This window comes from Nelumbo nucifera, chromosome 8 (assembly GCF_055504915.1).
Source record: "Nelumbo nucifera cultivar China Antique chromosome 8, China Antique-T2T, whole genome shotgun sequence".
Taxonomy (NCBI): domain Eukaryota; kingdom Viridiplantae; phylum Streptophyta; class Magnoliopsida; order Proteales; family Nelumbonaceae; genus Nelumbo; species Nelumbo nucifera.
Genome location: NC_142656.1, coordinates 51,541,293 through 51,553,336, shown reverse-complemented (window position 1 = coordinate 51,553,336; position 12,044 = coordinate 51,541,293). Strand labels below are relative to the sequence as shown.

The 12,044-nt window shown below is 38.6% G+C and overlaps 1 protein-coding gene across 15 annotated transcripts in view; it reads left to right on the top strand.

The window, feature by feature from the left end:
* Positions 1-11,574, top strand: part of PUM5 (pumilio 5) — a 51,392-nt gene extending 39,818 nt beyond the window's left edge. For 8 of the 15 annotated variants that reach the window (XM_088892808.1, XM_088892810.1, XM_088892807.1 and 5 more), the window contains 2 exons: positions 9,583-9,754; positions 11,196-11,574. In XM_088892808.1, the coding sequence (XP_088748934.1) occupies positions 9,583-9,754; positions 11,196-11,254 (231 nt within the window). In that variant the 3' untranslated portion in view covers positions 11,255-11,574. Of the gene's footprint in view, positions 1-9,582; positions 9,755-9,867; positions 9,923-11,195 lie in introns of all 15 variants that reach the window. The other 7 variants (XM_088892804.1, XM_010264923.3, XM_010264921.3 and 4 more) reach the window with 1 other exon arrangement.
* The last annotated feature ends 470 nt before the right edge of the window (positions 11,575-12,044 follow it).

Sequence of the window (12,044 nt, the reverse complement as noted above, 5' to 3'; positions counted from 1 at the left end):
TGAGCCCTTCCCTAGTTCTAGCGCTTTACAAGAGGCCGAAAAGGAGGTAGTTCGGGTCATCTCAAAGCTGAACAAGGGTACCTCACAGAGAGGTACATACTTGGGTACATAAAGGGGTCTTTGTGTTGATACAATGACAAGGATTTTCTTCCCCCAACTCGGGGAGACAGAGTGCTCTAATTTCTCAAAAAAGGAAGTGACTACCACTCCCTCGCCTATGCTCTCTCCTCGCATCTCTGCCTCAAGTAAATCCTTCAACTCTGTCAATTCTGTTTTGGCTACTGATGAGCACTTTGTGTCCCTTTTTCCAGATTCTCCTCCCAACCAAGAGTTGGAAGCCCTTGGTCTGAAAGCCACAATGCGTCCACAAGGGGGGGGGAGTGGGTGAGAAAACTTGCAGAGAGACAAAAATATGGGAAATCATAGAGAGCCTTTTGGGTGAAGTGGAGAGGAAGGAAATGTAGAGAGGGAGCATGGAGGGGACAGAAAGGGCTGTTGTTGGAGGTAATGTGAGAAGGAATGAGAAGTTTCCTAGGAGTGAGGAGAGTGCAACTTCAAAAAAAGAGGAAACTAGTGGGGAGGAGTCAGTTGCAGAGTTTGTGAAAAAGTTGGGGTGCAAGCTGGAGAACCCGAATGATCTAAAAGCTTACATGCAAAAAAAAGAGGGCAGCAAGATGAAGAAGAGAAAGCTGAGTGAAGTGGAGAGATTGAAAAGAGATATTGAGGGGGACAAGAAGTTTGAGGTGAAAGGGGATAGAAGAAAAGGGTCTAACTAGTTCTTGGAGGAGTTAGGGTTAAGGCTAAGAGTTTTCAATGAGAATCCTGAGTTGAAATGTGAGGGGGTTGGGCAGCATTAGGAAGAGAGCGGCATTTAAAGAGGTAATTAAGAAGTTTAATCCGGATGTGGTAATGCTTTAGGAGTTTGAAAGAATGTATTTTGATTGCAGATGGGCAAGGAGTGTGTGGAGTTCTAGGTGTATAAGGTGGGTGGCTGCTCCCTCGTGGGGTTCCTCAGGAGGGATTGTGACCTTGTGGAAAGAAGATTTACTCATAGGTGTGGAGGAGCTAATTGGAGATCATTCTGTCTCCCTAAAGTTCAGATAGGTGGACGATGGGTATGAATGGGTACTAACAAATGTGTATGACCCCAATGACTATAGGCAGAGGGAGAAATTATGGGAAGAAATGAGTGACATTAGAGGCCTCTAGGATGGACCTTGGTGTGTGGGAGGGGATTTTAATGTAGTGAGATTTACAAAGGAAACCAACAACCCCAGACAAAGAGTGACAACAAGTATGAGGAAGTTCAACCAATTTGTGGACTCTTTTGAACTTAAAGAACTTCCTTTCCTAAATAATAACTTCACTTGGTCCAACCTTCAATCAAGGCCAATTTGCTCTAAGTTGGACAGATTTTTATTCTCAATAGATTGGGAGGAACATTGGGGCAATATTACTTCTAGGGCTCTCCCAAGACTTACTTTAGACCACTGGCCTATAGTGTTGGTCAAGGAGGAAATAAGAGGATTTGGGCCTACCTGTTTCAGGTTTGAAAACATGTGGTTGACTCATCTAGTTTTCATTGAGAAGATCAGAGAGTGGTGGGAGCAAGTTAATCCGGTAGTTGATTGGGAGGGAATGAGGTTCCACAAGAAACTCCAATACTTAAAATCACAATTAAAGGAGTGGAATAGGCTGGAGTTTGGATGATTAGAAGAGAGAAAACAAGTTCTGGTGGAGCACATTGAGGATTTGGACCTGAAGGAAGAGAGATGTTCCTTTGGAGAGGAAGAAAGGAAGTTGAGATGGGTTTTGAGGAGGCAGATGGAGGACATTTTGGTTAAGGAGGAAATCAGTTGGAGGCAAAAATCCAGGTGTAAGTGGCTAAAGGTGAGAGACAGAAACATATGGTTTTTCCATTCAGTGACAAATGGGAGGAGAAAGAAGAATTTCATCTCTAATTTGGAAGTTGATGGAGCAGTGTTGTCCCACCTGGCAGAAATTGCAGAGGCTCTAGTAAACCACTTCAAATCTATTTTTAGAAGGCCTATGAATGAGAGAGTGTGGTTGGAGGGATTGGATTGGCCGACTCTATGTGCAGAGAAGAGAGAGAGGTTAGAAAAAAGTTTTGATATGGAAGAGATAAAGGAAGTAATATTCTCAATGGATAGGACAAAAGCTCTGGATCTAGATGGTTTCACAATGGCCTTCTACCAGGACTGCTGAGATATTTTGGAGAATGATCTTAGATCAGTTTTTGAGGAGTTCCACAGAAGGGGAGTAATAAATCCGTGCTTGAACTCAACTTTCATTGCTTTGGTCCCAAAGAAGAAAGATGCATCACAATCGAAAGATTTTAGACCTATCAGTCTGGTGACTAGATTGTACAAAATCATTGCAAAGGTGCTGTCTCTCAGGATAAAGAAGGTGCTTCCCTCTATTATTGCACCCAACCAAGGTGCTTTTGTGGAGGGAAGACAAATCACCGATCAGATTCTCATTTTAAATGAGAGCTTGGAGAGCTTTAGGAAGTCAAAGAAGGGAGTGGTTTGCAAATTGGATTTAGAGGAGGCTTATGACTTGGTTGATTGGTTTTTCTTGATGGAAGTGTTGAGGAGTTTTGGTTTTGGAGACAGGTGGTGTAAGTGGATTTGGGGCTGTGTTAGGACTTGTCATTATTCTATCCTGGTGAACAACATTGTGGTTGACTTGTTTCTTGCGTTGAGAGGTCTAAGACAAGGAGATCCTCTTTCCCCCTTTCTTTTCACCTTGATTGTTGATGTGCTTGGGAGATTGATCCATAGAGCAGACTCGAGGAATTTGATAAGAAGGTGGGGAGTAGGAAGGGAGGAGGTTCCCTTAACACTTCTATAGTTTGCAGATGATACTATCCTATTCTGTGAAGGAGGGAACTTCAATTGGATATGGAATCTAAAGTTGACAATACAACTCTTTGAGTAGATATCTAACCTCGAGGTGAACTTTGATAAGAGTTGTGTGGCGGGAGTGAATGTGAATGAAAGGGACCTAATGGAATTTGCAGGTGAGCTAGGTTGTGTAATTTCGGACAGACCCTTGACATACTTGGGCCTCCCTTTAGGAGATAATCCTAGGAGTGTTAGCTTTTGGACTCCGGTAGTGGAGAGGTTTGAGAAGAGGCTGGCGGCCTGGAAGAGAAATTATCTTTCTTTAGGTGGGAGAGTCACTCTCATTAGGTTTGCCCTAGCTAACCTTCCTGTCTACTATTTGTCAATGTTTAAGATCCCCTCAAAGGCTTCCAATCTTTTGGAAAAATTAATAAGGAACTTTCTCTGGGAGCCTAGAGAGGAGAAGAGAGATCATAGGGTGAGTTGGGAGGTGGTCACTAGGTGTAAAAAACTAGGAGGTCTTGGGATTGGTAATTTCAAGAAAAGGAATATGGCTCTGTTGGGGAAATGGTTGTGGAGGTTTTCATTGGAAAGGGATAAATTGTGGACTAAGATTGTGGCTAGCATACATTGGCTGGAAGACAATGGCTGGGATCCTGGAATCTTGGCAAGGGCCTCAGTTGCTTCTCCTTGGAAATCCATTCACAATCTGCTTCTAGTTTTCTCCCCTTGGATCAGGTATGGCCTAAACTCCGGTAACCGAATAAAATTCTTGGAACAACTTCGGGTCGGGGATTCTCCTCTGAAGGACCAGTTTCCTTCCTTGTATGCTCTATCAGACTTGAAAAATGAATCCATATCTTCTTTCTTGGTCCCTTCAGCTTCCACTTTTGGCTTTGGGTGGAACCTAGGCCTGCATAGGGCAATTAGGGATACAAACATGGATAGCTTGGTAACTTTGTTTGCCTCCCTTGAGATTGTCTTCCTAAACCCTACTAAGGAAGACACCAGATTTTGGACCCCTTCTAGCTCTGGTACCTTTTCTTGTGTTTCATTCTTTGAAACCTTAACTCAACCTCCTATTCCCTTTGGGTTGTCCTTTTTGGTTAAGGAAATTTGGAGCAGGTCTATTCCTCGGGTTGTTTTTTTTGTTGGGAAATTTTCCTGGAAAGGATCAACACTTTTGACTTACTTCAGAGAAAGAGACCCAACTATTGTCTATTTCCTAATAGATGTGCTCTTTGTAAAGCTGATGGGGAATCTGGCTACCACCTCATGGTCTCTTGTAAGGTTGGTAAAACTGTATGGGAGTGGGTTTTCTCCCGCTTTGGGTGTTCTTGGTATCCTCCAGAGACGGTCCAAGGTTTGTTTTCTCCTTTTTTTTTTTAGTTGGCTTAAGAAGCGAGGGAAGACTATGTGAAGGTGTATTAGGGCAACGGTATGCTGGTCATTGTGGGAAGAAAGAAACTCACGTATTTTTTTCGACAAGGAAAGAACATTGGAAGAATTGTTAGATCGAATCCTTTTAAGGGCTGTCCACTGGCTAAAATCTTTGGAGTTGTTTTCAGATTTTCCTGTTGATGACTTGCTAAGAAACTGGAAAGAGATTGCTTCCATTGCTGGATGCAAGAGTACTCTTTCTCCGTTTTGGTCCCCTCCCCCCTCGGGCTTTATAAAGCTGAATTCTGATGGCAGCCGTGTAAGGAATCCAGGGCCTTGTGGGATTGGAGGAGTTTTCAGGAATGAGGAAGGGATTGTTATTGCTTTATTCTCTGGCCCTATTGGAGAAGGTGACTCTCTTAGGGCTGAGATCCTTGCAATGCTTGAAGGAATTCGAAGAGCAAAGGAATTAAATATTAGCCATTTGATCCTGGAAGGTGATCCGAAGGTGGTGGTTAGTTGGTTGAAGACAGAGGACAGTGGTTTGTGGAACTTTAACAATGAAAAAAAACAGTTCTTATGGATGGGTAGGGACATTGAGATTCAGTACAACTGGGTGAAGAGGAGTGCCAACTCATTTGCGGATGGGTTGGCCAAGCAAGGAGTGAATAGCGAGTCTGTATTTTGGGCTAGTTTTTAATCTTTTCTCTTTGTACTCCCTTTGTTTTCTGTTTTTGGGGAGCTAAGATATTTTATCTCCCCTCTTGTATCCATATTCCCTCTTTTCTTTTAATTTAATGAAGCTGGTGTTATTGATAAAAAAAAAATGTAGGGATTCATAGAGCACACATACAAGGCTGACTGATGGATAAACTTCAATTGAAAAGGAGGTAAAGTCATCTAATGCCACTTGCCCAGATAATGGGAAACATGGGTGTGATTCCATTTTTTAAAATTCTGGACATGGGTATGTGTATGTGTATTCCATATAATATGCTTATGTCATGCATTTTATGTCTAGTTTTTGAAGCTAAGTTTTTCTCAAGACTTGTGGCTTTGCCAAATTCAATGCAATATCCTAGTATCATCTCTGATATGGTGATGGTATGTTAGGCATGTAAAGGTATCCAGGTGACATAGGTACAGTATTTATTGTAAAAATTAGAGGCCAAAGAAAGGGACAAGCACCTTATAGTGCTCAAGGTGCAAGGCGAGGCATGCATGTGGGTGAAGCGAGGTGTAAAACTTCGAAAAGTAGTTAAAATAGAAATCATTAATACATAAACAATATGTGAACATCAATTCCAAAAGATTTTTTTTTAAAGCTTATTATTTCAATTCAAAATACATAAGCATAATATGTAAACCAAATTTGAGTGAAAATGAAAGTAAACGGATGTGGGTTGTAACAAAGTGCTTCAAGCACTCACAATTCAAGCATGTGAAACTCTCAATGTCTATGTTCTTCTCCTAGTTACATTACTTCAAGTAGCTAGTTTGATGTTAAGCATCTTGCTTTCCTAATCCTATGAGGTTGAAACGTTATTTCAAGTAGCTAGTGTGATTTTTGGTTGCAGTTAACTCTATTTTAAGGTTAGGGTAGTGATATAGGCGTGCCTATGAGCATAGGTGAGGTGCATTTTGGGGTATGCGCCTCGCCCAGGTCCTAGGCAACCCCTTTCAATAGGTGCATGAGGCAACGAAAGTTATACAATCATTATTTTATATATGAGAAAAAAGAATTTCAGACCCTAACATAGACTTGTTTGGGCTTGCCTCGAGGGGTGTGGTACAAAGGTGACTCAGAGAATCAAGAATGCAATATGTTTTACATCACATTAGCTACTTGAAGCAATGAAATTAAGGAGAAAAAGAGATTGTGGGTTTTACATGCTTGAAAATGCTTTATATGTTTGCTTTTATTTTTAAATTTTCATTTGAATACGCTTGACATGTTATTTTATGTATTTTAATTTTAGATAATAGGTTTTTTTAAGCATTCATGTTAAAATTTAAGTTTATGTTTTATATTAACATTATGTTTAATATATTTTTTTGAATTTTTTACATTTTTATAAATTTTTTTCGGCATTTTGTTTTTTGAATCTTCTGACTTTTTTTTTTGATTTTTTAGCTTTTACTTTGTAATTTTGTACCTTTCTAAAAAAGGCTCGTGCCTCGCCTTGCGCCTTGCGCCTCAGGTGCAAATTGGCCCTTGTGCTTTTAAAACATTGGGTTAGGGATCAGAGATACACTTGGGTGTTTGTTGCTTTTAAAAGTTAATGGTCCATTATTAGTGCACAAGCACTATGAGGTGGGGAAATATGGAGTTGTGATATTTGGTTGGGAATCAAAGAGGGTGAGGGCTTCCACTGGGGTGGGTGTTTGAAAGGGGATCATGACCTTTAACAAGAAATTCAGAGACCTAACCAGCTTTGTAGTAGGGGATGGATCTAAAATCATGTTCTGGGAGGATGAGTGGTGTGGGGTGGGAAGGCTGTGTGAATTATGTCCAAGATTGTATAGGTTATCAGAGGCTGAAAATACCATCAGTGGCTGTTATGATAGGACGGGAGAGCAGTTGATTTGGAGTCCGAAATTCAGGAGGCCTTTATTGAACAGAGAAGTTGAAGAATGCATCTCTCTCTTAGAGAAACTGGAGGCTGCAAGCAGGGCTATCTCAGATGTAAATCACATTAAGGGCATCTGGGGAAATCCAGTCCCTCCAAGAGTGGAGGCCCTGGCCTGGCTGATAGCAATGGACATCATTTTGACAGCCGATCACTTGAAATCCAGAGGTTTTAATATGGCTTCCAGGTGCTGCCTTTGTGATGAGCAGGAGGAGAACATGTTTCACCTATTCATCTCATGCAATTTTCCAAGATTCCTGTGGAATGTTTTTACTTCCATGTTCAGCGTGTCTGGATTTCATCCAACCTCAACAGCCGAGATTTTCTACATGGCCCAGGCTGTCTGGGAGCAAGAAGGTGAGGATGCTATGGAGTTGTATCCCATTTGCAATATGCTGGAACATATGGAAGGAAAGAAACAGGACATTTGAAGACAAGGCTTGTAGCATGGAGAAGATGGTTGCTGCTGTGGGCATATCAGTGGTAGAACGGGTGTTGGTTCTTCCTGAATTCAGTCAATTAAGAAAGGAGGATTTTGCGAGTGGGTTAGGAGAGGTCCTGGGATATCAAATATGTAATGCAGAGCCTGTTATCTAGTTTGATAGATGGCTCTTTTGTTTTGTTTGGTTTTCTTTGTTCCTGGGTGCTGTCTTATCATCCTCTTTTTACAACTTCTTTTCTTTTAATAAAATTCTTGTTATTTACTTACCAAAAAAATTTATTAGTGAACATGCACCAATAAAATGTTAGTTGGAAGTTAATAGACCACTATAAAGGTTACACACACTTCATAATGTATAAAAAGGATACCAAAAAAAATAATAAAAGGCGTACATCATTTGAAAGGGGTGTTGCCTGATTGATAAAAAAAGGGGTGTTGCCTGGGTTCAAGCAAGGTGCCTTAAAATGTACCTTGCTTTTGTGTCTAGGTATGCCTTTTAAAACACTAGGTAAGGCATGATATAAACCTAGAAACCCCCCTGAATTTACCCAATGATTTAAAAGGTGTGCCTAGGCGCACAGGTGAGGTACATTTTAGGGTATGTGCCTCGCCTAGGTCCTAGGTGCGGCCCTTTCGAAAGGTGCACGCCTGGTGCGCTTGATGTGCCTTGCACCTCAGCCCAGGTGTGCGCCTTTTGAAAATTTGATGTTTTTTTGCTTTTTTTGAACATAGCAGCTGGGCCTGGGGGACCCCCGTGCCATGCCCTTCGAGGCAAGACCAAACAAGTCCATGCTAGGTGTTTAATTCTTAGTTCTCTCACAAAAAATAACGAATTTATAATTTTAATTGCTTTTTAAGAAAATATTTTATTAGGATGAATGAATGAACAACATTAGCAAATAGGGGGTTCTCAGAATCAGGAATGTAATATGTTTTACATTACTTTAGCTACTTGAAGTAATGCAATTGAGTGATAAAAGAGATTAGAGGTTTTACATGCTTGAAAATGTTTTATATGTTTGATTTTATTTTTAAATTCTCATTTGAATATGCTTTCATTTTATGTTTATGTATTTTAATCTTAGATAATAGGTTTTTTAAAACATTTATTTTAAATTTAAGTTTATATTTTTTATTAATATTATGTTTAATATTTTTTTGAATTTTTTTGGCTTTTTTGTTTTTGAATTTTCTGACATTTTTTTGAATATTTAGCATTTTTTTTTTGTATTTTTGTTCCTTGCTTCAAAAAGGCATGCACTTCGCCTTGTGCCTCAGGCAAAATTGACCTCTGTGCCTTTTTTGCGCCTTGTACTTTTAAAACGTTGAATGTACCTTGGGGAAAGGAAAATTGGCTTTGTTGTGTCTAAAATTGGTAATGTACTCCTCAACTCAGATGGGACTGAATGATAAAGGTGGAAATTTAGAAGTTCTTTTTTTTTTATCAGCAACAGATTTGAGAATATTTTTATTTTTGTCTTGTAATGATAGAGAAATTTAGGGGTCCATAGTTTGACAATGATATGGCACTGAACAGAATGAAATGGCAGATAAGGATTCATGTTTGGATTCGCTGAACAACCTGGCAAGGAACTTCCACATAATTCTGCTGGTCTAAACTTGAATAAACGAATTGCAAATTCCGTGAACTCCCCATACAAAACACATTGGCTTGCAAAATATAAACTTCTTTTTTAAATGATCTACTACGAGATTTTGAAAGGCATATAGTAGGGAACCTGAAGAAAATTTAGTATTTTTGGGGGACTTCAAAGGCTTATCTTTCTCGGGCTTTTGGAACAAATGACATTCTATCTTATGGGGTGTCTATTGTTTAAGGTTGTGTTCTGTGTAAATCAGTCCTTGTTCTTTAGCAGTATGCCTTTCTTTTCAAGAAAACCTCTTAATTATCAAGAGGAAAAAGAATGGATCCTCTGTAAAATACTGTTTAATGACAGCAACCATATAAAGGATTTAAGTGTTGGTGGAAGCGGTAACAGGATATTCATACTAAAAAAATGATGCTTTTGCTTGGTCAAACAATTATCTGCTTGTACTTCCTTTATTGTGGTCTGCCCACACTTTGGCGTTGTGCGTGATCTTGATTGTGAACCCTTGACTTTGACATTTAATACTCTTAATGTATAATTATCTGGATATTATAGAACTCATACAAGAGTTTGCAATACTTCTCTATCTTGCAAATTTGAAACCTTCATTCGTCTGAGTTAGTTGTAACTTTTTTGACTTTTGTGCTCTGCAGGTTATGATGAAGGACCAATTTGCGAATTATGTTGTCCAAAAGGTTCTTGAAATTTGTACTGATAAGCAACGAGAAATATTGCTTAGCCGTATAAAAGTTCATCTTCATGCTCTGAAGAAGTACACTTACGGGAAGCACATCGTTGCTCGATTTGAACAGTTGTCTGGTGAAGGTGCGTTACTCTAATTTATTGTAAAATTTGTTCTTATAATGTGTACATCCTGAAGCATTTGAGTGTCTGTCATTTATCTATTTATTGTTTTGATGTTTACTGTGGTTGTCTAGACTCCGGGGGAAAAAGGTATCCAAGCATTCACATTGAAGTTGCACATGCTTCTAGGTTTGCTATCTATTACAACACACTTGGGCAAAAAGATTAGAGTATTTCATCCCTTTGGTTTTTGCTGAAGGGGAAGGCCTTGGATTTGATTATAAGATTACAGTTAGGCAAAATGATTAGAGCATTTGTGACTATTTTGTCCTTCATTTTCTCAGATTTTCAAAATATACCCTTTGAAAGCATTTTTATTAAATTACTTTTATAAAAACACTTATCGAAGTACTTTATAGAAACACTTTTCTGAAAGCACTTTTACAAAAGCACTTCTATAAAAGTATTTTTACGAAAGCACTTTTAAGAAAGTACCCTTGTGAAAGCACTTTTATGAAAGTACTTTTATTAAAGCACTTTTATGAAAATACTTTTATTAAAGCACTTTTATGAAAGTACTTTTATAAAAGCACTATGGTAAAAGTGCTTTCATAAAAGTGCTTTCATAAAAGAGCTTTCGTAAAAATGCTTTCATAAAAGTGCTTTCGTAAAAGTAGTACTGTGAAAGTGCTTTCAAAAAAGTGCTTTTGTAAAAGTGCTTTCATAAAAATAATTGCATAGAAGCGCTTTCATTAAAGTGCTTTCATAAAAGTACTTTCTTAAAAGTACTCGTGTAAAAGTACTTTTATAAAAGTGCTTTTGTAAAAGTACTTTTATAAAAGTGCTTTCATAAAAGTGCTTTCATAAAAGTACTTTTATAAAGTTCAACTAGGGATAATTTTATAAGTGGTATTTTAAAATTCAATTAGGGATAATTTTGGAAGAAAAAAATTGAATAAGTGCTTATTGTATTAGCACTTAAAAAAAGTTGGAAATTTGGGCTTAAAAAATAAGTCCTTATTTTTAAAATAAGCACTTATTTCAGGCTTATTTCCCAAATACCAAAAAGTGCTTAATGGCCCAAATAAACTCTTATTGTGAATAAGCACCTCCCAAACATGGCCTTAAAACATGACAGAAAACTTGTCTCTTAAGAGCAAAGATGGCACAACCGGCCTGTTGACTGTTTGAACCGTCACCTGGCCTTTTTCTGGTACAGTTTTCCCTCCATTTTTAGATCACTAAGTTGAAATGATTGTTAAAGATGTTCTCGTTTTAATGCTAATACAACAAGCTATATGAGTGGGTTGCAAGTAAATGCTGTAATAGAGAATTAAACTTCCCACTCGGAATAGTCTTCTTTCTGTTGATGGGCTAAGCCACCAATGACATACAATAACCAACTAATAATTGTTGCATCTTTAGTTTTTTTTTTTTTTAATTTTTTTTTTATGTTGTGCAGAGCTTCATGCTTTGGAGACATGTGGTTCATTTAAAGAGCATTTTGAAGTCTCCTGTTAATGCCATAACCATGAGTAAAACAAGGTAACAAACATCCCTTGTCCTTCCCTAACAATGGGAAGAGGAAATGCACAATACAGCTGGTCCTGAGCAATTGTTCTTAGAACGAGGATATTGAAGCCAACACAAGATTGGGTCACCTGCTTTGAGCAGCTAGTATAATACTGTAAAGCTAGTAAATATATGTATTTATTATTTCTGTAAACTGTATGTATGTATTTGTATGTATAACACTTTGTAGATTTGATTGCAATCAAGGAAAAACTCTTTCGGAAGTTCCTTGGTTCTGTAAAATTAGTTGCAAGATGTGGAATTTTCAATTTGGCTTGTTTGGCATGTACTGAAATAACTAACCTGCGTTATTCTTTATCTTCTACGAAGAAAATGAATGGCAACAGGGAGGACTTCTGATCTGGGTTGGTTTGCCCTTCCTCTGTTAAACAAAATGACTCTATGCAGAGACATTGTATCCATCTCCTTGTACTTTCTTTGATGTGGCTTGATCGTGCTTGTAAAATCTTTTAAAGGCAGCTGCTATCCAATTCATTCCGAGTCACGAGAGAAGGGATGCTTTTGCTTTCTGTGTCAAGTATGACAACCGCTTCAGCTGCGCCCTGCACTGTCACTCGTATGCCCTCTGCATCAGTGAGGGTACGTCCATGTAGTTGTCTGATTGTCTATTTACGAAGATAAAAGTTGGTAGTTGTGGAAGTATGCCAGCATTCAACAATCACCCCTGTTCCCTTTTCTTTTTCCTTTTCAGTTGATATCACTAGCTATGTTGGATGGT